General features: G+C 38.5%; 3 protein-coding genes across 5 annotated transcripts; 2 read left to right on the top strand and 1 right to left on the bottom strand.

Annotated features, from left to right (window-relative positions):
• Window positions 1-6,018: 6,018 nt before the first annotated feature.
• On the top strand, window positions 6,019-8,570 carry Ato (atonal). The gene has a single exon (XM_083057693.1). The coding sequence runs from the start codon at window positions 7,048-7,050 to the stop codon at window positions 7,906-7,908; it is 861 nt and encodes a 286-aa protein (XP_082913819.1). The 5' UTR covers window positions 6,019-7,047; the 3' UTR covers window positions 7,909-8,570.
• Window positions 8,571-13,118: 4,548 nt separating this feature from the next.
• LOC145949033 (uncharacterized) lies at window positions 13,119-27,631 on the bottom strand. Of its 3 annotated transcripts, none has more exons than XM_083058709.1 (14): window positions 27,506-27,609; window positions 25,213-26,325; window positions 24,522-24,673; window positions 23,542-23,817; window positions 23,033-23,195; window positions 19,050-19,438; window positions 18,335-18,651; window positions 17,969-18,204; window positions 17,707-17,880; window positions 16,972-17,518; window positions 16,835-16,914; window positions 16,597-16,676; window positions 16,111-16,354; window positions 13,119-16,001 (listed from the first exon to the last, which is right to left on the bottom strand). In XM_083058709.1, exons 2-14 carry the CDS (start codon window positions 26,264-26,266, stop codon window positions 13,951-13,953), a joined length of 5,763 nt encoding a protein of 1,920 aa, XP_082914835.1. In that variant the 5' UTR covers window positions 26,267-26,325; window positions 27,506-27,609; the 3' UTR covers window positions 13,119-13,950. The 3 variants fall into 3 exon arrangements, with proteins under 3 accessions (XP_082914835.1, XP_082914834.1, XP_082914833.1); XM_083058707.1 differs by having other exon boundaries at window positions 13,121-16,001; window positions 25,213-27,194; window positions 27,506-27,631; XM_083058708.1 differs by having other exon boundaries at window positions 23,033-23,189; window positions 25,213-27,631.
• Window positions 21,207-22,909, top strand: LOC145949034 (uncharacterized). The gene is made up of 2 exons (XM_083058711.1): window positions 21,207-21,443; window positions 21,793-22,909. Exons 1-2 carry the CDS (start codon window positions 21,207-21,209, stop codon window positions 22,441-22,443), a joined length of 888 nt encoding a protein of 295 aa, XP_082914837.1. The 3' UTR covers window positions 22,444-22,909.
• Window positions 27,632-27,774: the final 143 nt, after the last annotated feature.

Here is a 27,774-nt window from a genome sequence, read left to right on the forward strand (position 1 = left end):
AAGAAACGAGCTGTATCTTTGTATGGGGGACCACACAGGTCGACTAGAGCGCATTAAACTTGGCATACAGGTTCCGCGGAACAATCAACGGTAACTATATATTCAATTTTTATATTTGAATATTAAGCAGTGGCGCATCCTGTTGTCGACGACCTGTCTACCTCCGCCCGAACTTTGCGTTCTCACAATCGGCTCACCATGCATGCACAAAATAGGGATAACGCTTTTTTTTCTCGCTTATTGCGATGCGCAGGAATCGCTGCGGGCATGGACCGTATGGTACTTACTCGATACTTTTGGCACGCCTTATTACCGCGCTATTGCATTTCTATTATGTCGCGTTCGCATTCGTCTCGATCCTAAATTTTTATCCGGTCAAATATTCGAACACCCGTGTAGCTAAATCTAGCCAGTTAAAGAGCGAGTAAAATTAAAAATTAAAATATTCGTATAAAGTTCAAATAAAGATTTTTGAGATTCTCGAAGATCTAATTACATTTCATTTGTTATAAATTTAATATAAAATTTCAACAAATTTTATTATATTTAGTAGTCAACAAGTTTTATTATATTTATTATATTTAGTATTATATTTAAGTGTTAAATATATATAACTAGTATTTTTTGATTTTTCTACATTTGACGCGATTGATTTAACTTTAAATACCAATTATAGATACGATGTCCGGAAAATTCTTTTGCTAGGGCGGAAAATTCGTCGGGAAACTTAGATCATCCGCCATCGTAATCACCAGCGATGTATAGCAGTCAGGTAACCCCTTCATTTTTAAACTATGATAAACTAGCGCTCGCCTACGGGCCAGGAATTTGCCTCTATGATTTATGCTAATGCGTCGGACCTACCCCAAAGCAGCCTCCACTAAACGCTCTATTAGGCTTAAGTTAATTACGACTACCTTCCTGCGGCGGGCCGCCCCGACGCGCCGATCGTTACCATATTACAATACGTATATATTACGTCCGATTAACGATGCCAGCGCGCGTTTCATGAATGTTAAAAAACGTAAGGATAGCCAGGGTGGCGATTGCAAGTGACCCCACTTTCTTTCCGGCTTCTATATCATTCGTATAGTCGTCGAGAAGAATATCATTTTCCTTTATTGCACCTTTTGTTTCCCCATCTCGTCTGCTCTCCCTCACATCCGTCCCTCTCTCCGTCGTCGGCATGCGTGAGTTTTCCTTTAATCATGTGTACCTAATATACACGTGATTACCTTAGCGAAGATGACTCTTATCATGAATTCTTGCATGTGGAAAATGCTCGACCTCGCATTTACAAACACTGAAATTTCAGGGTAATATGAAATAAGCGCGTTCTAATATATGTAATTAAGTGAATAAAATCTTAATATTATTAAGAGATTTTTTCTATCTCCGATATTATATAGGAATCTTTTATTCATTTATTCTTATGTGGGTACATATAAGAATATTTTGTAAGCATATGGCAAGTTGGCATAATTTTTCTAATACGTATAAATTTTCTTCATATTCCTAAAATAAAAAATAAATCTGCGTTTCTATTGAATTTGAATCAAGTTGACAAATTTTCAAGATTATAATAGGCATTAAATACGCTTGTAAAAAACTTGTATCGTGGGATCTAAGGGAGGACATTAGATATATATTGCGACGCGAAAGCCGCATTATTAGAAAGTGGATGGATAATCCTCGTATTGGATGATCAAGGATAATAACGATGACCATCGAGAATAGAATTTCGGACAGTGGTTTCTTCCGGACTCGACGAACGATTATGGGACAATGACTTCATTTTACCCCTCGGGGACTATTTTTCCGATGGTTTATGGTCTGATCGCGCCGTGACCGAACATGCCGCCTAGTGATTTGCGCACGTCCCGATATGCCATTTCCGACGTAATCGCTAATTGACCCCTAGATTTCAAGGAAGAACACAAAGTCGCAAACGAGCAGCAGACCCACCCCCATGGTGGTGTTGCTACACTTTTTCGTCGCGGTCGACCACCGAAAACATAAGCTTAAAGTTGCTAGCTGTCATCAGCTATAGGAAATCGGTTCTCTCGAGGACGGTTTCGACGAACGCGCGTCTTCGAGAAGAACCTCGAAATAGCATTCTTTATAATTATTTTAATTTTTAATTTTTTTCATGTATTTAATACGAGAACAATAAGATTTTAATTAATTATTAACAAGCAGCAGTATTTTTCAAGTTTTTATGTTATAAAATAATAGAGAGAGAATTTTCTCTTAGAATTTACTCTGAAAAATCGTGGGTATTATATGGTATGGAAAGAATTTTATGAAAATTTTTCTGATTAATATTTATCACAATAAAAATAATATCTATTACAATAAAATATAAAATATGTTTGATTAGTTTTACTATGCAGTTTAGTAAAATTAATCAAACATGTTTTATATTTTATTGTGATAGATATTATTATTTTTATTGTGATAAATATTAATCAGAGAAATTTTCATAAAATTCTTTCCATACCATATTGTCCCACGATTACCATGATTTTCAGGGTAAATTCTAAGAGAAAATTCTCTCAGTATAAAAATTATCTAAAGTGAACATCATGTTAATAAATGCTCAATTCAATGCGAAAAATATGTGTGTTATAATCTTTAAAAATATCGATCGGATCGATTAGTATTTCGAGACGAAGAAATCACCGCGGGCCGAAGAATCGTCTCGTTTCGTATCTTCGTTACGGCTAAGGGGCCTTGTTTGAGGAACGTTTCACGCGCTCGGCGAATAGTGGAGCGCACGTTTCATGCTTAGAATCACCGGGCACAACAACACGACTAAGCAAACGGCGGCGGCGGTATGGTAGTAGCTCTCTCATTGGGACAAAACGAGGAATCTGAAAAGCGGAACCGTATAATGCGGTAATTGTATTCTCAGAATCAGCGCGGCACGCACTCGCTTAACAAGCCTCTAAGAGTTCGTTCTGTCTGTCTGTCTGGCTCTGCAGACACGAGAGCAGGGCCGAGGGGCAGGCAGCTCGTGGCGGGCGACACCCTGCCACCCATCAACGGATACCACGTAGTTCGTTAAATAATTAAAAAAAAACATACATATACTAGGAACGCGAGAAATTATTTATTACGAGAGCACACGAGATGTCGATCTATTGATCAATCTGGAATATTTTTTAACGATATCACTCTAATATTTATATTCAAAATTTTGTAATATATCCACATTAAAAAGTTATTGCTATATAATTTTTTCAGCCTTTTCTTGAATATTTAATAAATGAATATCAAATAATATACATCTCTCTAATTTCTAAAAAAAAGTTTGCGGAATTTAATGTGCACCCTTAAGTTACATAAATTTTTTTAACGTTGCGCGTTTACAGAACTTTCAATAAGTATCTAAGATTGTGAAAATTTGATCCGGTGAATGAGTTGGAAGTTATGAAGGATGACTATCCCTTCTCGGAAGGCAACAATAATGATTTTGGGTTAATTGCTCGCTTTTCGATCTAATAAAGAACATATCTATCAGAGCACGTTGGATTCAATGAATTATTGATGAAACGACGTGAAATCGTAGCGAAGGGAAGGTCAGTCGGTGCGGCAACAAGAAAGGAGGGTGGAATAAAAATGTGGCGTTCCTCCGAATATAACTATCCCAGTCCCGAAAAAATTCCGGTCCAGTCCGCGAAAGCTCACGTCTCTATCTGCGAATGCATATTCATCGGACTGTCCGTAAAGGGCAGGAAGGATACGCAACGCGCGGGATGGGAATCTTCGTGGAGGGCCGGCGGAGGGCTCGCACCGTCATACGGCGCCCTCATAAATTACCGCTAGTTGCCGGGTAACATGTTATTTGCCACCGAGCTCCACAAATGAGTTCACTTTGTATTTAATTACTCGACTCACGCCCAGGGCGTATCCCACCCTGGCGGATCCACCCTGCATCAGACCGCCTCGCGTGCAGTTTCTCTCTCTCTTTGCCTACATTACTTCTCTCTTCCCTCTACGTCGCTTCTCTCTTTTTCGCGCTGGGTCTAGAATGATTCGTGCAATCCTCATTTTAGATTCGCCGTTTCTTAATCTTAGCTGTTTGTGTTCTTAAAGTATTTTTTCTTGTCTTCTGTGATACGCAAATAAACCATATCGTACTTTGACGTTTTCAAACACATTTTCTTTGTATTTTCATATTCATAATTATAATTATATGTTTTTAAACTCGTATTTACAAATGATGTGAGTGTCTTTTTTATTGTAGTCACACGTAGAAGTTCGGTATTTTCAATTTACCACATTTATATCACGGGATTATAAGCCACGTAATTTCAGCTTTTCAGAAAAGCTATTTCTTGATAAATGTGTTATCTTCCGTTCGTTCTGATTGCGTCGGCAAGTTTCTGGCAAGTCGAGAAGTCCAGACGCAACAGAATGAGTGGGTTGAGCGTGCAACACCGACGTTACAGGGCAGGTAGGTAGGTAAAAAGGTAAAAGGTATAGGTGGATAGGGCAAGGGCAGAGGCAGGTAGGCCAGACTTACGCTTCGCCGTCCTAATTATTGGTTCCGCCACAATTCCATCCGTGGAACGAGATGATAATAGATGAAAGCGATCAATTTTTAAATTGCGCCTGATGAACGGAAAAAAAGTGAGAGAATATCGCACGGGATATTGGAAACTGAAGGGGGGCGCAAGAAAAATCCCTTGTAACACCTGGGATCTACGTAACGCGAAAAAAAAAATTTTTTCAAGTGGTATTCGTCCCCGCTAAATACGTCAATTACATCGATATTTCGCTATAGAGTTAATTTATCATTATTATATATGCTTTTTGTTTCTTCTCTCTTCCATTCTTGGATCTTTTATCATAATATTATTAAAAACTTTTTTTCTGTTCCTTTACTTTTTAATATTGCATTTTTATTTTAAACGTGCGCGCATTTTCATTTTATTTTTCTCATCTTAATTAATTATCAACTATTACTATTTCTCTTGTAATCGATTTTTTCAATAATTTATTTTTATTAGTTATCATTATTTTATTTGCAGTTTACTCCAAAGAAATTTTATTTCTTATATGTTTTTAGAGAGCTTGTCCTAGAGAATAAATGCACTTATCTATCTGTCACTTTAGCATCGTAACAAGCTTGAAACACGCGAGACGAAATCGCGCGTCGATTTACGCGTATTTCGTACACGAACGTTGTCGTCGTAGGTACGGAAGGTTTTTAAGTAGGGGGGATTATTCCGCTACTTAGGAAGAATTTTTGGGCGGCTGTGAGACGATCTCCGAAATCCAAGACAGGCGCGCCCGAAACGACAGGAGAATGACAGAGATCGGGTTGCCACGGACCACCGTGTGTCGCGGTCACCGCAAACTTTATCCTACCTGTTTTCGCTAATTGAGCGAGTAAAGATGTAACTGGACCTTACGCCCTTAAAGTATTTGCACCCTTTTGCGCAGATACGATCCGTTTCTGTCTTGGGAGACAGAACGACTGAAGCCAATCCGATCCGTCAATTCTCGTCCGAATGCATCGAGAGATGCATTCTAGAAGTTTTAACAAAGTTTTTTCCGGCGAATGCCATTACCACTCTCATCATATCGTGTTTAACCAGTTTTCCTTTGCGTAAAAAAGTATTTAAGAATATTAAATGTATGTATTTGTATACAGAAAGAAATCACACTTTTCAGTGTGATTATACCAGCATTTATACAATATTATTTATATAATATTATAATATTATATATTATATAATATTATATATAATATATATAATATTATATAATATTATATATAATATTATATAATATTATAATATTAATATATTTATATAATATTAATCATAGAAATATATAATATTAAAATATGTTTCCGCTTCGGTGATTTGTTTAGTGTGAATAATTTTGCGATATTAAAAATTTATATATCGTAAAGTTTGAATCAATATACATATTTGCAATTATTTTCATGTCCAGATCAATATACGTCTTGACATTTCGAGAAAATTGACAGAATCATTTCTGTGACATTTGCATTTTAATAAATTACTTAAATAAGTTACATATTATTGAATACGTACTTATATGTAGTTTGCATATACACAAAGTGATCCAATTACTAATTATATAATATTTTCCACCTGCGCTCGTAGACTGAAACTCGCACGCGTGTCTGTTGTACGGTCACGAAGTGCATACTCACCCTCATGCACGCGTGCACATGTTAACAGCGATTTTCCGGTGTTGCACTTGGGGAAGCATAAGAATATATAAAGTAGCTCCTCGACAGCAGGTAGCGAGCACAATTAAATAAGGAACTTTCATCATCGCCATCATTTTTATTAACTTGTCCATACATATAAAATTCACTAAAAAGAACACATAAAAATATATTATTTCGCATAAAAGAAAATAGCAATGAACAGTAAGCTAGATCTAACTTGACCTAATTAATGTATCCATCATTTTCTAAAGTTCTCGATTAAGTAAGTGATCGACTCATTCATTTAATGCTTTTAATTTTTTTTTAATGCGCTATGACTTTAATGATTACGCGGTTCCATATGCGAGATCTCGTGTACAACGGAGGCGCCGGGCCACCTGTTGCGGCCCCCGCTCGCGTACCCCGACGTGGCCGGTTCCGGGGCCCCGGCTCCTTCATCTCGGAGTGGGGAACCGCGCTCGACGACGATTGGTGGTGCGGCACGTGCTACGTGAGGATGCCTCGCTCCCCGAACGCATAAATATCCCGATGCCGTTTTACCCGACTTCAGAACCACCCCGTGGCTCGTCTTGGCTCGATTTCACGTGCTCCATTCGTACACCTACCACCATCGCCGATCCCGGGTACCGCGTTCGATTTAACTTCGTCCGAGTAAGAGGATCGATCGATCACCGGGGATAGGAGCTGCGGAAGAGAAGGAGAGACTTTCGCGATCGCGGTTATCAAGTGCGGTTTCAGTGAAAGGATCTTCGAGCGGGGAAAGAAGAAGAGTCATCATCATCCGCGTGAAATCGTAGCGCGTGCGCGCATCGTTTCATCGTGAAAATCCTGCTATGGAATTGCAGGAGATGTTTCGTTACGGATACATGTTTCCACCGCGTGAGGACGAGCCGCTTGCAGCCTGCGCGTATCTGGATATACCGAATTACACCAAGACAACCAAGATCGGTCTGCCACCCGTGAGCACCCTGGCCGTGCCGCAGAGTCTCGTCTATGACAGCAGCAATTGCAGTGACGGTTGGCACACGCCTAGTCCTACCGCCAGTCTGCGATCTGTCAGTCCGGCCACGACGTTGTCGATCTCGTCGGAACCGGAGACTCTCAACAGCGCGCCGTCGACGTATCGGCTGCTGAGTTCGGTCTGCAAGGACAAGAGGAGCTTGACGACGATGAAGAGGACCTCGTCGACCATCGGGCTGAACAACATCGGACACAAGCGGCTACGCGTCAACGCGATGGACCATCTCGTGACCGAGGAGATAATCCATTTGGACGGCGAGCGAGAGGACGTCGAGGAGACGATCGTCCTGGACGTCGACAAGACGCAGTCCTGTCACGGCAGTGTCATCAGTAACTCCAGCGGCGGCCTCTCCGACAGAATAATGGACGGCGACAGCGAGGACGACGCGGAGATCAGCGAAGATGGGGTGGATCATCCGGAGAACGCGAACGTCACTTCCGGCGACCGCGATGCGGTCCACAGACGAGGCAAGTACGTCAACTCGACCATCGTCCGGAAACGCCGGCTGGCCGCCAACGCGCGCGAGAGGAGACGGATGCAGAATCTGAACAAGGCTTTCGACAGACTACGCACTTATCTGCCGTCTCTGGGCAATGATAGGCAGTTGTCGAAGTACGAGACGCTACAGATGGCTCAATCCTACATTACCGCGCTTTACGACCTGCTGCAGTGAGACGAAAATTTGTTTTCCGCGATGCTGGAAGCCGCTAAGTTCGTTTAAGCTTAAGGTAAACCGGAACCTTAAATGGGACACGTCGAGTACGAGATTCGCGAATTTCTTCGACATTACCGCATTAGCTGCATCGATGCAGCTGGGCGTAAAACATCGCGATCATTGACATTGCAAGCGAGAGCGCACTTGTGAAAAATATTTAATCAGAAAAATGGAAGACAAGAGATCGAGTTCATAATTATAAAGAATAATTATTCTAATGCAGCGTTAATATCGTCGCATTTGATAAATGTGCCTTTTGAAAAATATAAATAATAATTATCCATATCTGTAATACTGAAAGATAAATTGATAATTAAGTCAATAATTATATTTTGTTAATAAGCAGAACGAGAAATGACTTGTATCTATTGCTTCCGTTGTTTTCTTGAAATTAGTTTATTGCTAATATCATTTATCGATATATTCTCCATATGTTTTCAATATTCAATATGCACAATTATTTGTTGTACTCGTGAAAACTGCACAGATATATTGAACAATATAATAATTGCCAACAGCGATCTCGTATAAAATATTAGCGATATTATACGTATGTAAATAGATGTTGTAAATTTTGTATTATAGCTCGTTATAAGAGTTAATAAATCTTAAGCGCTGTATCATATAGCCCGCTAAATCGTGTATACTATTATAATTTATTTTTGATACGACAATTAACTACGTATTCTTTGCGAGACTGAAATGCAATGTATTTTTTTTACAGAATAAAATTATTTTACAATAATTCTCCACATGATCTCTGCATCCGTGATATAACTTTTGAATATCTACGATTATAAGAAATATATAATATACATATATATATAATTACATATACCTATATATAACCACATTTTTTATTGAAACACTCTATGCTTCTTTTAAAAATTGTTGTGACGATAAATTAGACAAATCAACATCCTTTTTTTTTAATTTTCGATCCTTTATTATCATCATTTCTCGTCATCGTGCGCATTTATCTTAATAATCGGTGTCGCGATTGTCGGTCCACTTTTCGTGCGTACACGCAACTCCTCAAAGTAAGAATTTGCTAGTTGGGGTCGATGGATGGACGAATGGATATCCATCGAAAAAGTGAAAGAGAGAAAGACGAGCAGCACCATCATCGGTGGTCCATTCGTTATACGAAACCCGCGCGACGCGATGGTGCCCGGTTTCATCGCAATTTGAGAAGAACCTGCAGACCTGCAGACTTCTTTCCTTCGGCAATGACTCCTTCCTCTCTTCCTTCCTCCTCGCCCTTTCTGCATCTTGTATCTTTTTGTCCCGTTATTTTGATAATTGTTAAATTAAATTTTTATTTAGCAATTATTATTTATATAATAATATTCACGTAGAATTAATTCGAAAAATTTGAAGAATTTTTAATAAAAAAATATTTCAAAAAATTACGGAGATGACTGTCTAGTTGATGAATTATCTTAGCATGCTTTTTTCATCATCTGTCAAGTTATGTGCAATTAGTGAATATAATAAACCAGGATTATATGCACGATAGAGCTTTTTATGTAATCACAATAGATGATGAGAAATGATTTATTTTTTTTTATATTTTATATGAGAAGTTGTTTCATCTAACTTTTATATAAGATTGTGATCTTCCAAGATATCACAGAAGTTAGATAAATATGACATTCTTTGAGGCAATGACGAAGGAAGAAGTGCGGCATCTAAATAAATACTGTCGAAGAATCATAAACCATGTTGCGTCTTGTCTGTGTTTCGGTGACAATAGACTGCAGTAGTGCCTCTGCCCTTTCGCATTTAGCGTTATTTAGGAATAAAACAAACTTCCATGTGCAAACTGCCAAGGTTTACGAGTATTCCTTTGAACCAGTACGGCGAGAAAAGTAGATCCCAAGTGCTAACTTGTATAACAACATCCCGGTCTTTCTCGAAGAATTGCGTATTGCCAATCGTTTTTCATCATGTTGCCAGTAATAAAAATATTTTTTAATATCTCGCATATGTATCTTGTAAGTAAATTAAAAGAATTTTAAAGATAATTATATTTTATTGTTAATAGAAATTATTATTTTGACATACATATAAAACTTGTTTTTTTTTTTTTTTTAGTTTTTTGAAAATACCAAAAGATTTTAAATATATTATTAACATATTTGGCGTGAAATTTCAGAATGAAATCAATCATTCGGACGATCTAATGATGAAAATATTATCAATTAATATCTGTAGAAAACTGGTTTTACTCCAACATGTGCTTTATGTGTGTGTCGCGTGGCACTTAATTTCTCTTTGCCCCCGGCATCGGGATAAGATCAAACTACCGTAAGTAGTCGTCGCGAAGCGATCGCTGATCTGAGATCCGCTGATCTAACCGCAAAGATCTTCACATAGTGAAGAAGGAATACCAAGGGGTCCTGAGGAGATGACCATTGTAGAGGGGAGAGGGAGACAAGCGATGGGCCCTTTTGGACGAGAGAACGTAAATATTTCCCGAGGCGATTAATTCTGCCGAGTCGACTAACCACCTTCGCTCTGTCAGCAGGCTCCGTTTCTGACAAAGAGGAGTCCGGCTGCACTCTGCAGTGGCTACTTTCGCGATCTGGCTGAAAGGGTTGCGCTGGTAGGAGAGGAGAGGGAAGGGAAGGGATAAAAGGGCAAATGCCGCCGCGTCGTTGTCTCTGATCTTGGAGATTGCTTTATTTGAGAAACGGTCTAACGCGCGTATACGCATACGCAGCCGAATATTTTGGTCCCCGATGCTACCGCATCGCTCGAGAACGAAGCGAGGATGAAGGGGGTCGAGTAACGTAACGCATTATAAGCATCGGGATAATGCAATCTCGCGACCGGATCGAACGATAACTGGCGATCGGCCGGTCGAAATTTGTCGGTGGTGACCGCGCATTCAACAGCACCTGTATTTTCTCCTCCTCGTCGTCATTCTCATCCCCTCATCCCTCTTCTTCGCAGACCGGGAATGGACTGAATGGTAATTTATGAACGAGAGGATACACAAACACACACACACCGGAATCGGAGGATCGCGACAGCGGAAATACATTTCGTCGTGTCAAGATTCGGACAGCACGGGACGGCTTCTTAAGTCACCGGCATCTCATCTTCATTTTGATTGAGGACTTTAGAAAAGAAGGATCTTAAGTTTTTTCCTTTTTATTTTTTTCAAGAAGCTAAAAAAGATTTCCACTTTTTGCGACTCTAACACAGTTCGAGATGTTGCGTTATTAAGAATGTAAATATCAGCAAAATATCTAAACATTAGGCCACTTTGAAAACTTTCATATGTATTCATAATCTAAATTAATTGCATTATATGATATAATAATCTTTTAAATTTTCTAGAATAGTGTCCATACAACTTAAAAAAATTGGATTGTTTAGTATGAATATTTTTATAGTGGATATTTTATTGAAAAAGCATCTAAGTACAAAACGAAATTCGGCCACGTGGGGAGGACAAACAACATATGCGTTTACTTATGCACCCCGTTGCAGCGGAATTACTCGGAGCGCGGACCGCGATCATAAATCAGTCGCTTTTCGCTCGCGCGACCAATGTGCCTTCGCTCATTCAAATTCGAGTCTGCTGTATAATGCATTCGATGAACTCGTTCGAGATCTTGTTCCGAGGCAAAAAAAAATTTTTTACTTTACAGAACGCGACGAAATGAGAGAAAACGGAGCGATTTTTGATAGCAGATAGAAAGTGTCGTGCTATAAGTATATGAAATTTGCACGAAATTTTTACATTCAATTGAAACATAATTCTTCATATATTTGATTAAATTAATTGTAGTCGTAATTGATGAAAATCGGTATCGCACAAACACGTATATAAGGGTATTTCAAAATGACCGTGAACGTATCGTTCCATCCAGGTGGTCTGACGGAAGTCGATCGCGGGTATTGTCTAAGAAGAATGGAGAAGAGATCCGGAGCGATATTTCGTATACGCGACCATTGCGATCCCACGACATTAATATCTTCTCGACGCGCCTGCATGCGTGCTCTCGCGAACGCTTCCGGATTATAGACGCAGGTAGACGGACAGCTCGATCCTGGAGAAGGCAACGAGCAACACGACCGCCCATTGTGCCGCGCGTCGATGATCCTGTGCGTCTCGCGCGTCTCAAATCGTAAATCGGCAAAGGATCCTGTACCTGGCCGAACGTTTTTCCCAACACGCTTGTATAGCCGTGTACTCTCAGTCCCGCCCCAGAAGATACAATATCTTGTGGTTTTCTTAATGTCCTCGATTATCTCAGAATGGTTGAGGAAAACCGTCCCCACGGTTTTAAAATGTTGCCAGACTATTTAAAAAAAAATATTTTTGCAGTAAAATGTACTTTTCTCTTTAAATATGTAATAATTTATTTCGATATTAGTAAAATTATAAATTTTTATATTAGGTTTATTTTATAAAATCTATAATTCGATTTCATGGCTCAAATTAAAATGGGAATCTATTTATAATTTTACGTGCCGCATATATTTATGTATGTTTTATTTTGCAAATATTTTCATTTTAGGGAAATGTATATTTTAGGGAAAATTATAAATTGAATTCTATTTTAAACTTTGTCGCGAATTATAAATCATTTAAAGTAAACTTAAAAAACATGATTATTTTAGTACTGTCTCTTCTAAATAAAATTAATATATATATTTATTTATTTTAGATAAATATATAAATATATTTAGATAAATATATATATATATATATTTATCTAAAATAAATAAATATATATATTAATTTTATTTAGAAGAGACAGTACTAAAATAATCATGTTTTTTAAGTTTACTTTAAATGATTTATAATTCGCGACAAAGTTTAAAATAGAATTCAATTTATAATTTTATATATATATATTAGAGAGCATAGATATACGGCAATAAATATTTCGTTATAAAATATGCGGAAAAAATTGAACGTATTACATTTATCGGATACACATAAAGGGAATATGCTCGACGGAAAACATAAACGCGAATTTGCATCCCTCGGTGTCCCGAGGGATATCATTTCGTCGGAGATCAACATTCTTCCCATGGCACTCTTTCGTCAATCGATGTTACGCTATATACAATACGTGCGTCGAAAGCAAGTCGCTGACGCCGGTCGAGCGGTTTGTTTGCGATCGTTTCGAGGCCGAATGAAATCCTCTTAATGCGATCGAGCGACGGTTCGACGATCCTCGCTCTGTTCCACGCGGAAAGGTCCTTCGGTCGGAACCGGAGCGGAACGCACGAGGAATGGGGTGAAGGGGATGAGGGAGAGAATGGAGTCGTGGCGACTTCGGGGAGGCACGCGCTCGCGACACGCGCACGCTTTCTCCCTTCGCCCACTTGAGACCGCCCCGGGGACATTAATCTCGTTTAATCAAACACCGGCCGGACCCGTCATTGTGTTTGCCATCCGTTGCGCGGGGATACGATGTTTGTGCGAGTATTGTTAAAAAAAAAATAGAAAGCACGCGACTTAGCGTAATCTATCTCGAAGTCGCGTTTCCTGCAAAGGGATGAATCTGCTCGCGAGTTTCTCGTGACAAATCCTGCGTGAGATTCGCAGATATAATTATGCTGAAATTAAAATAAACACTATAGACTGATAAGAAGATGTAAAATTGCATCGATTTTTTTTGCACTTGTTTTTTATTTTAATTTCACGTGATTTTGTCATAACGAATCGTGTTATGAATAATTATGTCTTGTTATCTATTAACAAGTTTGAAAGCTTAGTTTACAAAAAATTATTTACTTTCAATTGCTTATACACTTATTATTAGCGTGCTCAGATGTTTGTTAATGAATAAATTAATTGAAACATCAGTATCCAACTAGTTTGAAAAAGAAAAAAACTTATCTATTACTCAAGATTACCTTCTCGTTGTTGCAAGACCTAAACAAACTTAAGAAATAAGTTTAAAAAATTCACAGATATACCCGGAATATACGTAAACAATATGTTGATTAAAACTTTGTTTATGTATTATTTTAAGAAGATTCACCCGAACGATCATCGTCCTTATCTTTATCCTTTGCCGAATTCTTCTCAGCTTCCCGTTCGTTGCTCCGTCGATTCTCAGGATCGTCAGGCATGTCGATTAACAAACTTTGCCTGCACAACGTCGAGATCGTGCTCATGCCGCCGTTGTCATTTTTGGTACGAATCAGCCGCGATAGTCTCAACTTGCCGACGATCTTCGCCAGCGGCCCCGAAGAGTCGCGCCGCTTCGCGATCGTCCTAGGCAGAGACTCGCATCCGCGATCGGTCGTAGATAGTCGGTCGAATGTATTGGGATCCACGTTGATCATACTCGCGCTCGCCGATTTCATCAGCGATTCCGATCGGGCATCGATCGCGAGATTCTTCTCCTGACACCCGTCGACTCTGTCCTCACTCAAAGAGACGATTTCGTCTTGCGCGGTCAAGGACGTTCTCGCTTGACCTCTAGCATTTTCTGTTTCGTCGGACTCCGCAACCACCATAATCTCATTCGCCTTTAACGTTTCAGTCGATATCTGATTACTAGACATCAACGTTAGACGTCTCCAAGGATCCGCAGCTTCTTCCGACGATTCCATCACGGAGCGACAGAAAGGACCGCCTCGACGCGATAGGAAGCTTTCTTTGGCGCGACGTATTCTCGAAGAACGCGATTCCGGATCGCTGATGATGGGAGATTCTGTAATCATTGCTCGGCCCTCCCTTCTCGCCGCAGCATCCGAAAGTATTCGAAGCTTGTGCATCAAGTCGGATGATACCGCGTCGCATTTCACATGACTCTCATCTTGCTGCCTCACCTTGTCCGTTTGGACGAATTCGTTCTCCTGGTCCTTCCTTTTATCTTGCTTTCGGCTGAGTCTTTCTTCGTCTCGCTTTTCTTCAACATTCATTTGATTACATTTGACTTTTCCGCGTTCTTCATCGTTCTGCGTTTGTTTGCATCGGTCCTGCTCGATCGACGTTATTCTCGATCGATCTGATCGCTCAGAAGCTCGTGTAGAAGTCGTCCCGAACGAACACATATTTATCGGCGCGGTCGCAAACTTTGTTTCCAAGTGTTGAATCTTTTTCGAATTTATATCACTTGATGATAGCGTTGACTTCTCCTCAGTTAGTAGATTGTCGAATTTATTATTCACGTTATTCTTTTCGCAAGGCGAATTTTTTTGCTGTATCGTTATTACATCTTCTGTTTTGCTTTCTGAGCTTCTTCTGGACTCGAAGGAACCTTCGCTCTCCTTCGGGGTGGTACGTAGAGGCCACGGTAAAGATAACGAGACGCGCAATAAAGCGTCCTGTCGAGATAGTTTGGGCGATGCCGATCTCGATTTGCTTTTGGATTTCGACGAACGTCGAAGTCGACTGTCGATGGAGCCGTCGCTTTCCTTTCTTGAAGATGCTCGATCTTCCGAGCGACGAAACGGGCCGAATATCATGCGTTTGGTCTTGATGAAAACGTTCTTGGAGGAAGAACCGTCCTTTTTGATACAATCAATCTGATTGTCGCGAGTCGCGATCTTCGTAGATGGATTGCAATCGCTCGGTTGATTGTCGATGGCTTCATCCGGGCGATCCACACTTGCAAAACGATTTCGGATTCTCTTTATTCCGTTCTCCGCGCTTGCCGTGGGAACGATTATTTTGTTCAGTGTCTCCTCGTTGATCAGAATTTTCTCCAAACATCGCGTTTCGTTGTCTCGGGAGACAGTTATCGGTACAGTCCGAATGGTCGAATTGGTCAAGAGGTTTTTCGAAGTTTCCAAAAGATTAGACCTTTCCATTCCTGCTAATTTTGATGACAAAAGACTCTCTCTTACGCAGTTATTTCTGTCGTCATAAGAGGAACCGCGTACTTCTTCGACCGGTTCGTACAAGTGATTGTTCATCGTATCATCGCATGTGTCTGTTTTAAATGTGAGAATTTCATAATGTTGATCGATATCCTGTAACTCAGGAGAACTGCAATTCTCATAATGTGTTGAAGTCTCATTTTCAAAATTAAAATCGCGGCAGCATTCCGACATATCTTTGTTATCGTCTGCCAAAAAGAATTATTTTAATGAGATGCAAGAAAATAAAAATATAAAACAAATCGGTAATAAAGATATAAATTAAGATTGAAAAAGAATTTTAAAAAATCATCTTACCTAAGTTTGAATTCGATAAAGTTTCCGTGGAATCGCGGCGATCTGAAGATGCTATTGTTCTTGCCAATTGGTAAGTGCAAAAATCTGTGCTGATAATTATCTTTTCTTTCTTGGCTTCTTGGTCATTCCTGTCATCTTGAAGGTCTTCCGCATCGATCGTCTGCTCAGTATTCAATAACTCGTCCGTTAAATCCTCGATCTCTCTCGTCTCGTTCATCTCCTTAGTCCACGTGCGCGGCGAGTCCTGGTTGTACCGACAGGACGCTAATTTCAATTGCGCTATGATAAAACTTACTTTTCCAAAAAGTTTGAGCCTCAACACAACGATTCGAGTATCTCTCTTTGGACGATTATTAAGGAATATTTTTTATAAACAACTTCTTTTTTTTCATTACACATTCAAGCTTTGAAAAATATTAAAACTAGAAATTACAACGTGCAAATAATTAATACGTTTTAAAGTAAGATTAAATTATCTAAATGTACCATTAATTCTTCCGCATTCCAGGTCGTCGATGTAGTTTCGAAATTATCCGCAAAGTACGCAGATCCGGAATTGTCATTTTCTGAAACAGGACAGCAAGAAATAGAAAAAAAGTAAAATAAGTTATAAGATGTTAAAAAAAAAATTGAAAAACTTAAGAAATAAAAGAGATAACTGTGGCATAAAATATTTAATCTAGTGTCTAAGAAAAGATTAATATATATTTGAGAAATATTTTACCAAAAGAAGGTTCTTGTTTCTTCGTATCATTTTTACTCTCGTAGATCGGCGTAAGAGGCAATTCGAGTGCGATCGAGTCTCTGAAAATGTATTTTATGTGAAAAAAAGCGATAACTTTCTGTGGAGAACCAATTTACCTATTTGTTTTATCGCACGACTCGTCCCAAGTATCTCGATTCCATTCAATCGATCGATCGGATTTTACAGAGTCGTCGAAATCTAGGATCGAGCAGCGTGTTTTTTCGGACCCATCTGTTGATCCTTGATTTTCCTTGTTGCCCCCCTCGTACGATGGCTCCCAGCTCGATTTATCTTCCTCCAAAAATGTCATTTTCTCACACCAGTCCTCGGACAGCGAAAAGCGTCTCGGACTGTTCTCGTTCGAACGAACTTCTTGACCGATCCACTTTCTACCATTCCATGGTTCGCAATTTTCATTGTCTTCGGCTTCGACCAAGAACACCGGCGACGGCTCGTGGCTGGATGTAACTGTACCGAGAGGGACGGCGATGCTGGTAGTTTCGCTGGCCGCGACGGAGTACACCGGCGTCTGATGGGGTTGTACCCCGGTCAAAGGACTGGCTGTCTCCTCGATAACGTCCTCGATATCGACGATCATCGCCTCTGGTTCGGAGTCCTCGACTGCCATGTCCTCTGAGGGGTCCTTGATCCCCTGCGAGTTATCTGTAACAAAGGCAATAAATTATTATTATTATTCATTTATTGATGCAATTAATCTTATTTGATAAATTATAAAGAAATATAAAATTAATTACAAGTATATCGAACATATATAATAATGAAAAAGAAAAAGAGACAACAAAATATTAAAGATATCTCGAAAAAAATTATTCTTAAAATAGTACACTTACTAGAAACTGGCAAAGTGTTTATTCGAGTGCCATCTTTGAGCTTGTTAGTAGAGGTCAGAGATTGGAGACTCGTGGATCGACGCATAGTGAACGATTCGTCCCGAAGACTGCCTTCGAAAACGCTACCGTCCGACTTGGATCTTTTTAAGGTCCAGTGGAATGCACGATTCTTTCCTACGATTTGAGTAATAATAACACAATATGTTAAGTATTATTCTATTCTAGAAAATATCGAGCTTCTCAAGAAATTATTTAATTTTACCCGTCGTATTTGATGACTCTGTCAACGTAGCTTCGTTCGAACCTTGCATGAATGGCGTGTAACCTGGTCCCAATAGACGGAACGTCGAAGATCTAGGAGATATTCCGCGATATTTTTCCCAATCGTATAATTTCCTTGTGAATTCTCGGGATATGCCCTCGAAACGATAGGATCCAACGGATGTGCGAATCAACACTTCGTTGCCACAGTTTACGCCTCGAGACATAGCCATGAATCTTTGAATCAATTAAAAAGCTTAATAATTTATTATTTGCACAATATTTTCTTTTATTATTTTTTTATACCTAACCAAAATGTGGCATTTAAAAAAAATTCAGGCATTATTAACGGTTTGGATTTCTATACCTCGAGTCGCCGTCGAAGCAATCATTCAGTTGTCTTGCGTCGCTCTCACGACGTTCCTTCCGGATCCTTTGTCCAAATAGCAACAGCAGCTTCTCTAAGGCGAGAAATTCCGTTTCGTCGATGTTATCGGACGCGACGCGATTCGCCGGCGATTTTGGTCTCTCGTTGCCTCGACACGCGGCTTCGCTCATCCTCCTCCACGCCTCCATCCGCTTGATAAAATCCTCGCAGAGATGCTGTTTTCCATCGCTGCCGAAGCTGCCCGCGCTACCGATACTCGCGCAGCTTCCGCGCGAACCGATTGAATTCTGATTTTTCTACCATATAACAAATTTAAAAAAAATTCAGAGAGAAATATATATTGCGAATTAGAATTAAGATAATTGTTGGAAAAAAGGTATACATTTTCTTCATTTTGTTTGCGTCTCTTTTTTTATTTCGTTTCAATATGAAAAATTCTTTAGTCGCTTAAATTTCGGTCAGGATCCTCGAAGGATCTGTCAAATAATTAGAAAGCAAATATAATTGTGACAAGAAGGTTAATATTTTTATATTTAAAGAATAAATTTATTCTTTTTTCGAAAGACAAATTTTTGTAGACAGACTTATTATATATTTTTTTGAAAAAACAATTTTTGAAGACGCAGTCATCCATTTTTCCAGTAGCCTTTTCTTTTATTAGATCTCAAAATACTCATAAGCGAAATAAACGTACATTATAACACCTGAGCTCGGGTTTCGATGAAGAGGAGCGCCAGAGCTGCCAGTCAGTCAACCGTCGACGACTGACACGTTGCTGCTCGATGGCTGCACCAGACCGTCGACCCTTCTTCGTCCGCTTCCAATCCTGCAGCTTCTTCCGGAACTCGGGTGCCAGCCGTTCCTCGTTCAACGGTAGACCATCACGAGCGTTTCGTGTGTTCTTCAGGCGCTCCCACTCGACCAGCTTCCGGTGGAACTCGGTGCCGAATTTCTCCCGTAACGCCTGATAATCCTTGCGCGCTTCTCGCTCCCGACAGTGGTTATTGTTATTGCTGCTGATACCTGTAACGGTTTTACCGAGATCCTCGACGCTTTCGCTACAGCTTCGAGCTCGGTGCGTATCTGCGTTTATAACGAAGACATTTAATGCGGCGACGAAAAGCGCGTAATAATGAATATGCAAAAGAGTTAAAGGAATTTTGAATGATTCGAATTCTCATGGATATAATAGTTGCATTTTTCAAGTCTTTATATTAATTTTTTACAACATATTATTATCTTAAAATTTAATTAGCAAATTTTCGCGAATTAACGCTTTAATCAGCTAATTTTTGTTAAAAAATGTTAGTAAAGTGTTAATTTGCTAATTAAATTTTAAAATGATAATATGTTTAAAAAATTAAAATAGTAATATATTGTAAATAATATGTTATAATGCCTCATCCACGATTAATATTTTTTAACAGAAATCAGCTGTTAACTGTCAAAAATATTAATCGAGTTTAAGGAATTATAACATATTATTTAAAACATATTATTATTTTAATTTTTATAAAATATTTCATAACATATTTTTATAACAGTTTCATTTAACAGTTATCAGTTGATTTCTGTCAACAAAAATATTATTCGAGTTTAAACATTATATTATTTTAATTCTTCTAACATATTATTTTAAAAATTAATTATCAAATTAACGCTTTAATCAGCTAATTTTTGTCAAAAAATATTAATAAAACATTAATTTGCTAATTAAATTTCATAGTAATAATATGTTATAAAAATTAAAATAGTAATATGTTGTAAATAATATGTTATAATACTTTTATGCACGAATACTTTATCCACCACGCTGCACATCTCGCGCGAGACTGACCGTAAGACTTTGAGCAGCGGTATCGCCAAGCGCAACCTCTACGTCCATCACGCTGCGCGTCTCGCGCGGCACTGATTCTTGAGACATTGCGATTGCGAATTGCGAGACTGACCATCAGTCTAGCGCGAGACGCGCAGCGTGGTGGATGTGCACAGATGCGCGAATTTAATGGAAGCACAGATATTTTAATCGAAAGATTCTTGTAGAAAATTCTATTTTTTTTTGTTCTCTGTTAAAGATTTAAATAATGAATTTTTATGCATTACATAAGTAATTCACATATTTTTATGCATGCATTGCAATCAACGCATAAAAAAGTATATATAATTAATTATGCAATACATAAAAATTTAATATTTAAATCTTTAACAGAAAGTGCGAACAAAAAAATAGAATTTTCTACAAGAATCTTTTGATAATCGAGATAATCAACATCGAGACTAATTACGATTTTATTGACGAAAAGATTTATTAATATTTTTTGATAGAAATTAACTATTTTAAACTTGGCTAAAATTTTTGACAGTTATCAGCTGATTTCTGTCAAAAAATATTAATCGAGGATAAAGTATTATATATTATTTACAAACATATTACTATTTTAATTTTTATAACATATTATTATTTTAAAATTTAATTAGCAAATTAATGCTTTAGTAATATTTTTTAACAGAAATCAGCTGATTAAAGCGTCAATTTGCTAATTAAATTTTTAATTAAATAATAATATGTTATAAAATTAAAATAATAATATATTTTAAATAATATGTTATAGTACTTTAAATTCGATCAATATTTTTGACAGTTATGAGCTGATTTTTGTCAAAAAATATTAATCGCACAGATGAGGCATTATAACATATATTACTTACAACATATTACTACATTCATCGATTTCGTTCTCTCGAAGTTATCTTGTCGACTCGAAGTGCGATCGATGTCTTTTGTTTGTTATATATATCCAATCTTTTTATTTCGTTTTAATAAGCAACATGTGACACATATATAAGTGGCATGTTGCCGAAAAATTTTCAAGTAGGCCGCCAAATTCTGAATAATATCGCGAAAAATTCATTCTCCGCTTTTCGCTTCAATAAGAAAATATCAAAAGATGACAAGTTTGTTAACTTGTCGGAAAAGAAAATTCGTCTAACCCCCATGCAATATCAGAAGAAGTTTAAGCAATGTCCTAAGCTATCGTTTGCACAACTATGCTGTAAAAAGTTATTCTCCAAGCCTAAGATTAAGAAAGTAAATCGCAAGTTATTAATTTACACTTTCTTCCGTTAGGTGTTTTTAAATTTCTCATCAAAATTATATAAATAATGCAAATTTTAGCATATAATAAATATTATATCGTACTGTGCACAAAACTCTTAATGATTTATATCTGATTATTTGTTGAAAAAATTCAATCGATATTTTGTATTATAGAAACTTAAAGACATGAATATTAGCAAATATGTATTTAATTACTAAAGTTAATTAAAATAATTTGTAAAAATAGAATCTCTTCTAAAAATCAGCTCGAAATATGTAATATACGATAACTTTTTTCATTTTAATTTAATTTCATAATGGGCGTAATAATAAATTTTAGTGCGATTCAACAACAGCTAGTGATGATTACTTGAACGCACGACGATCCTTAAAGCCTTGCGTTGAGAATTTAATGAAATTCGTGGAGGAGGAATCGCGATCAATCGCGAATGATGTGGAAAGTGATTTGAAAAGCAGCAAGGCTGCCCATGCGATTCAAATGGAGAAGCTGTTGAGGGCGACTTCAAGAAAACTTGATGAACTGATCAGATTGGACGTCTCGTATGGTAGCTGGATGCGAAAAGAGACGTTGCTGCTCAACGACGAAATAAAGCGATCTTTCGATGCTCTGGAACGAGCGATCGCTCCAAACGCGAAACGCATAACGTACATGCTGAAGAATCTGCGAAGCGACGTGTCCATGTGCATCAAACGTGCACAGGAAAATCTCGTCGAATGTCGCAGGCACAATGTTCCTTCCAATCTCGCGGAATGTACAAAGAAACAATTGGACGAAGCGACAAAGATGCTCGATCAAATGAACGAGGAAGTGCGTCGCAAGCTCGAAGAGATCGCAAAATTTCGCGAGACAATAATGAAAGCACACGAAATGACGACGCAGGAAGTGATAGAAGTGAACCGCAAGAAAGTGGCTGAATTGGTAAAATATCTGGAGAGATGTATTGTTCAGCTGAAGAGATCGAGCAAGTAGCGAGAAGGTGTAAAACTAGGTAACAAAAATCGTAAATGAGCTATTAAAGAAACTCTAAAAATATAATGGTGAGAATTAAAAAAGTTTAAGATTGAAATAATAAAAATCTCTCCTTCGATCTCATTGTTTTCGAGATGTTTACCTCTTCTATTTTTAAAATAGAATCAAAGATAGTATCAAAGATCTTCTATCTTTGAAGTATATTTTATAAAAATTTATATCAAGATTTATGGGAAATTCTATAAAAATTTACATCAAGATTTATGGGAAAAGAATATGACGTGGATCTATTAAAATCTCGGAATTCAGAATTCGTAAGAATGTAAAACTTTTACTGGTTCTCGATAAAATATCTGATTAAAATAGAGAGAATATAATATAGTAATATGTATGTATGTTAGAAATAAAATACATGTATATTACAAATATATAACTTATTGCAGAAATATATTTTTCGGCGACTAATATAATAAGCTTTTTTCGTGCTAAGAGATCTTTTTGCAGAAGTGTATACTGTTTTTTTTTTAGAAAAAAATTTACACAAATATATATATATATTTGTGCAAACTTTGTATATATAAATTCTCACCATCGTTCGTGAATGATTGCGGCGCGACCACTCTAACCGGGCTCGGTGGAACGCTGAAGGTGGCATTTGTCAGAAAAGCACGTCTGACCTTGTTCCATTTCGAATCTTGTCGCTGTATCTTTGGCGCTTGCGTTACCGCTTCCTCGATCGTCGAATGCTGGAACTAAACGTTATTCTGTATACGCGAGGCGAAGTCCGCGCGATGTGTGATCAGATCATTTGGCAAGAGAAAGCATCTTTGCGAAATTTAGAATGCCTTGTCTTATTTACAGCGCATTCCTCGTAGACAAAATACGTGTCTCATTCAAGTTGCGCGATGACGTATCTTGAAACATGTTAAAGACAAAGAAACTTTATTTTAATTTTAATGAGCAATTAGCGTCAGAAATTAACTTCGCCAAGTGCGACCATCGGATCTATATTTAAGGATGACGACAACAGAATTGAAAATACATTTGTCGTACGATAAATTCGAACATTAAAAACATGCCAAATGCCACTTGTCCAACCTGTCGTTTAAATTCCCTCGGACTCGACGTATCCTGGCGCATCTTGGGATGTTGCGGCGAGCTTCCACCGGAATCTTGCGTGCTCGAGGGTAGAGGAGATATCGATTCCGGGGACGATAAACTTCTGATTTCCTCTTCATTTGAAGGTATCGTGATCGTCAGAGTTGGCGTTGGTCTCTTGGGAGATACTTCAGGATCTCTTCCACCTCCGATTGCAGCATGCATCGTTGCATCCGCATCCGAGATGATGCGAATCAACGGTTTACTGCGATTTGCCTATCATTAAGAATAAGCAAGACGATCAATTTTATAATTGATATAATTTTTAAGCGAAATTAAAATCTTTTTGCCTCGACAATTATAATAATTATTGTTAAATGTACGTAATATATCAAAAGAGAGGTGAGATAGAATTTCCAGGACATGAAAGAAGAAGGAACGGATTATATCAAAGATTTAGATCTAAAGCGCAAGTTTTTTTATAACTACATCACAGAGAACGATTTGTTCTCGCTTAAAGAAATTGAAATAATTAATAACAACGAGACATAGAGGTAGAGGAGCGCAATTTTAAATATTACAGTATTACTAAAGACTGTGTCCCACAAAGATTCGCATTTCAGAATGGGACAATGGCCGTTAATGGACACGCTCGCGATGCGTTGATCAAAGAAATTCAACGGGCGCGGTCGTGCGTGGCACGCACGCGTTGCCGTGGATATTTTTAAGTCGGCACTTGTGTATACATATATGTGTGTGTTGCGAGAAAGGAATTTCGCGAAGGGTTCTTATCGATGCTATATGCTTTTATAACGTGAACCGCGCCCCGCTAGACGCGTTAAAGCGCAGAAAATGTTGACCGAAAATGTTGAATAAAATTTATACTTTTACGGAGAAAATTTATTTTTGAATCTCACACACCCGCAAATGTTTAAATCACATGTGCTCTTTTTCTCGCCTTGATATAAAACAGATGTTACCTCACTCGGAGATTCTGCGGAACCGACATTCTCTGCGATGGGAGTGTCGCGATCAAGTGATCGAGCGTGTCGATCTGAATCTTCCTTCTTTCTGTCATCTTTCACCAGTGGCAATTGTCGGTCCGGATAGATTATCATATTTTTACGCGAATCTAGAACAATATATAATAATTGAAGTGTAATTCTTTCTGTTTCGTATCAAAGCTTTTTTCAAAATTATTTTATATAGACACATAAGTAATATAATTATGTGATGTATAATTATTTTATATAATTATGTAATACAATTATATAATAATTATGTGATACTTTATATCATTAAATTTTTTTATGAAAAAAGATGCGGAGTATACTGTATTACTACATTTTATATCAAATTTTAATTCATCTACTTGTCAAACAGATTCATATTCAGAAAAATTTGAAAAATAAATGTGTTTCAATATATTAAAAATATCTTGCTAATTCTTTGTTAATCAAAAATTTATTTATAATTATATAATAAAAAAAATCAAGATTATTATTTCACAATTCCAGATTTTAATTTGCAGTTATCCTAATTTATCAGTATTAATAACTGCATAATTTATTTTGTCTTGAAATTTTAATTTGGAAAAAATTGCCATCAAATTAATAAATATATATTATGCAATATAGAAAATATATAAAAGAATTATAAAATTATTCTCACCATCAAACACTTCCTCGTTGGACGACGACGCAGGCGATACTCTGCCGATCGGCGTGGACGGGCTGGAGACTTCGCTGGTACAAGGAGACAGCGCTGGTCCAGCGTTCCAGCTTCCGGTGGTGATCGCGTCCGGGATCCTCAGATACTTCGTCGTCGGCGTGGATGATGCTGTCGTCAACGTGCTCGATTCCGCGATGTCCGCGAGATCATTGGTACAAGCGCGCTCCCATTTGAAGGCCGCCTTCACTCTGGTCCATTTGCTTACTTTCGGACCGCTGTTACGACTCGCGTTTCTCGCGAACGTGCCTCCGCGTTTATCCGTTGCCTCGACCGTTCGTTCGACCAGGTTCAAAGGGAGATTCTGCTCGGCCAGGGCGAGCGATCGGCTTCGTTGTCTCGACGACGACGATGAAGGCGATCGCACGCTCAAACGTTCGCCCCGTCTCGGCATCGACATGGCATCCCGACAATTCGACAGCATGGCATCCAGCAGCGACTCCGCAAAACCGGTGTCCTCGTCGGCGAAATCGCGGAGCAGCTCCTCCTCATCGTTCGCCAATGCGACCTCCAGTCGCCGATCGGCGTTTCTCTGAACCTTGACGCGCTCCAGTCCTCGGACACGTCGGAAGAACTTGGAACTGCGATCGCGCAGCTCCAGGATCTGTTCCGTCAGGGCGTACAGGCGGTCCAGGTGCTCGAACGCTTCTTCGGCGAAGGGGACCACGTCGCCCCCCATCGCCGAGGCCGCCGAATTCGGTGTGGTGTCGTAGTCGAACGAGTGGCCCTCGAACGGCGACGCACCGAGCTCGCTGAGATAAGTCGCGAGGTCCTCTTCCTCTTCTTCAGGACAGCGAGACGTCACTCCCGTCGTGCGATCTCGCACGACCGGCAAGCACTGTGGATCCGGGGGCGGGGTCGGAAGTCGAGTATCCTCGGGTTTGTCCTTGACCTTGGCAGCTCCTCTTTGGTCTCGCGGGCGGTTCGGTTTGTCGAGCTTCCTTTCGACTTCGAGCGCGCCGGATTCCTCGGCCGGTCGCCCATTGTCCTCCGCCATCGGATCTTCTTCTAGATGTGAAGAGACGCGAGATCTAGATATTGCACCGAACGCAACGGCTAATATTCAACAAATTTAATTATGGAAATTTAACGATGCACATCTTTGCACTTGCCGGAAAAATGCCATAATACGGTTGTGACGTTAATAAAAAATTTGCATAATTTGACTTGCATCAGTTTTTTTTCTGCGTTTTTATATTTTCCTAAAATTTTTTATTTTTATACTTTGTTGTTGAAACAATAAAACAATTAAAAAAAATCATATATAGAATTTTGATATTAAAATTTTTCTATCTTATTAAGTGATTAAAACTTTCTTCACTTTTATTGATTCATGCATATTGAATGTTTTTACATAAAAAAAGGAATTTTATTGCATATTCTTCTTATGCCACTAATGTCGTGTTGGTTTCGTTTACTTTAGTTTACTGGAAGAAAGCTGGATATCTTTGTCTAGATGTCTGTTCGATAATAAATGCCCATTTGTCAAATTTGTTTGTAGACACTTCGGTAGATGCAAATGCAATCTACAAATTGATGGTACAAGCAAAGTGTTGTTTCATAAACATTCGATCGTGTAAATATTATGAGAAGGAAACGCGCGTTTTAAATGCGTTTCTCCGACGCACTTTAGCTTCTTGCTGCAAGAGTCAGAAAAGAATATACAAAGGAATCTTAATCATTTATTTGCGAGACAATAAAAATTTCCACCATGATTACACTTTTATGCTTTTATTAGTCTTTAAACGATCGTTTCATTTTTTTCATTATTTATTTATTCATGCGGTTTGTTTTCAGATCACTATCGTATATAAGATTTGTTATATTAAATTGCCTGTTTATGTGTCCACTTATAAGAATCAGAACTTTCTTCGCTTTAGGGGAACACAATTTCTTTGTTACCATCCACTTAAACATTCATCTCGCTTGATTCAGATATGAAAGAGAAAATGATATTTAAATCCTTTCCACTCTTAATTTTCACTAAATAAAAAAATATATTCCGTCACAGAATTCTTTAAATGCAAGCTTAAATCTACTATTTTTTTCACCACATCCATTCACGTACACCAACGTTACTATATATGATATTAGAAAAGACTCTCTTTCGACAGAGCTCTAAGTCGATCGCACAATTATATTCACGATAAAAATGACTTTACTTTTACATTCGTTTGCCCTTTGAAATCGCAGCAAAAATTTATATTTTTAACGATCGATCGAGATTTATTCTCACGAGATTTGGCCTCGACGAAGTGAATCCGCTCGTGTGACCTCGGGAGGTCGCTTCTTCGCGACGAAAGCGAGAAAAGCTCGTCGGACGCCGCGCGTTTCGAGACTTCGGCGATAGTGCGCGATTATTTTCGGTGACGAGCATTCTCCGTTAGTATCCACGACGGATACTAACATGTGTGCGTGTGTACGTGTATGTATTTAAAGAGTATATACGTACGAGATGCAGAGGCGCGTCGCGACGCCGTCGAGGCGAGAGTCGGGCATGCGCGA

The sequence above is a fragment of the Prenolepis imparis genome, unplaced genomic scaffold, assembly GCF_030444845.1.
Source record: "Prenolepis imparis isolate NDT839.2.m4 unplaced genomic scaffold, iyPreImpa1.0 SCAF_2, whole genome shotgun sequence".
Classification (NCBI taxonomy): domain Eukaryota; kingdom Metazoa; phylum Arthropoda; class Insecta; order Hymenoptera; family Formicidae; genus Prenolepis; species Prenolepis imparis.

What these genes read in the sequence shown, in the direction of transcription:
- Ato (XM_083057693.1), top strand. Translation starts at nt 7,048, where the DNA reads ATGGAATTGCAGGAGATGTTTCGTTACGGATACATGTTTCCACCGCGT.
- LOC145949034 (XM_083058711.1), top strand. Translation starts at nt 21,207, where the DNA reads ATGTTGCCGAAAAATTTTCAAGTAGGCCGCCAAATTCTGAATAATATC. An exon ending in CCAAGCCTAAGATTAAGAAA is followed by an intron (nt 21,444 to 21,792) that starts GTAAATCGCAAG and finishes AATAAATTTTAG; the next exon opens with TGCGATTCAACAACAGCTAG.
- LOC145949033 (XM_083058709.1), bottom strand. Translation starts at nt 26,266, where the DNA reads ATGGCGGAGGACAATGGGCGACCGGCCGAGGAATCCGGCGCGCTCGAA. An exon ending in GCAATCATTCACGAACGATG is followed by an intron (nt 19,439 to 23,032) that starts GTGAGAATTTAT and finishes TTATAAACGCAG; the next exon opens with ATACGCACCGAGCTCGAAGC. An exon ending in TCGTGCGATAAAACAAATAG is followed by an intron (nt 16,915 to 16,971) that starts GTAAATTGGTTC and finishes ATACATTTTCAG; the next exon opens with AGACTCGATCGCACTCGAAT.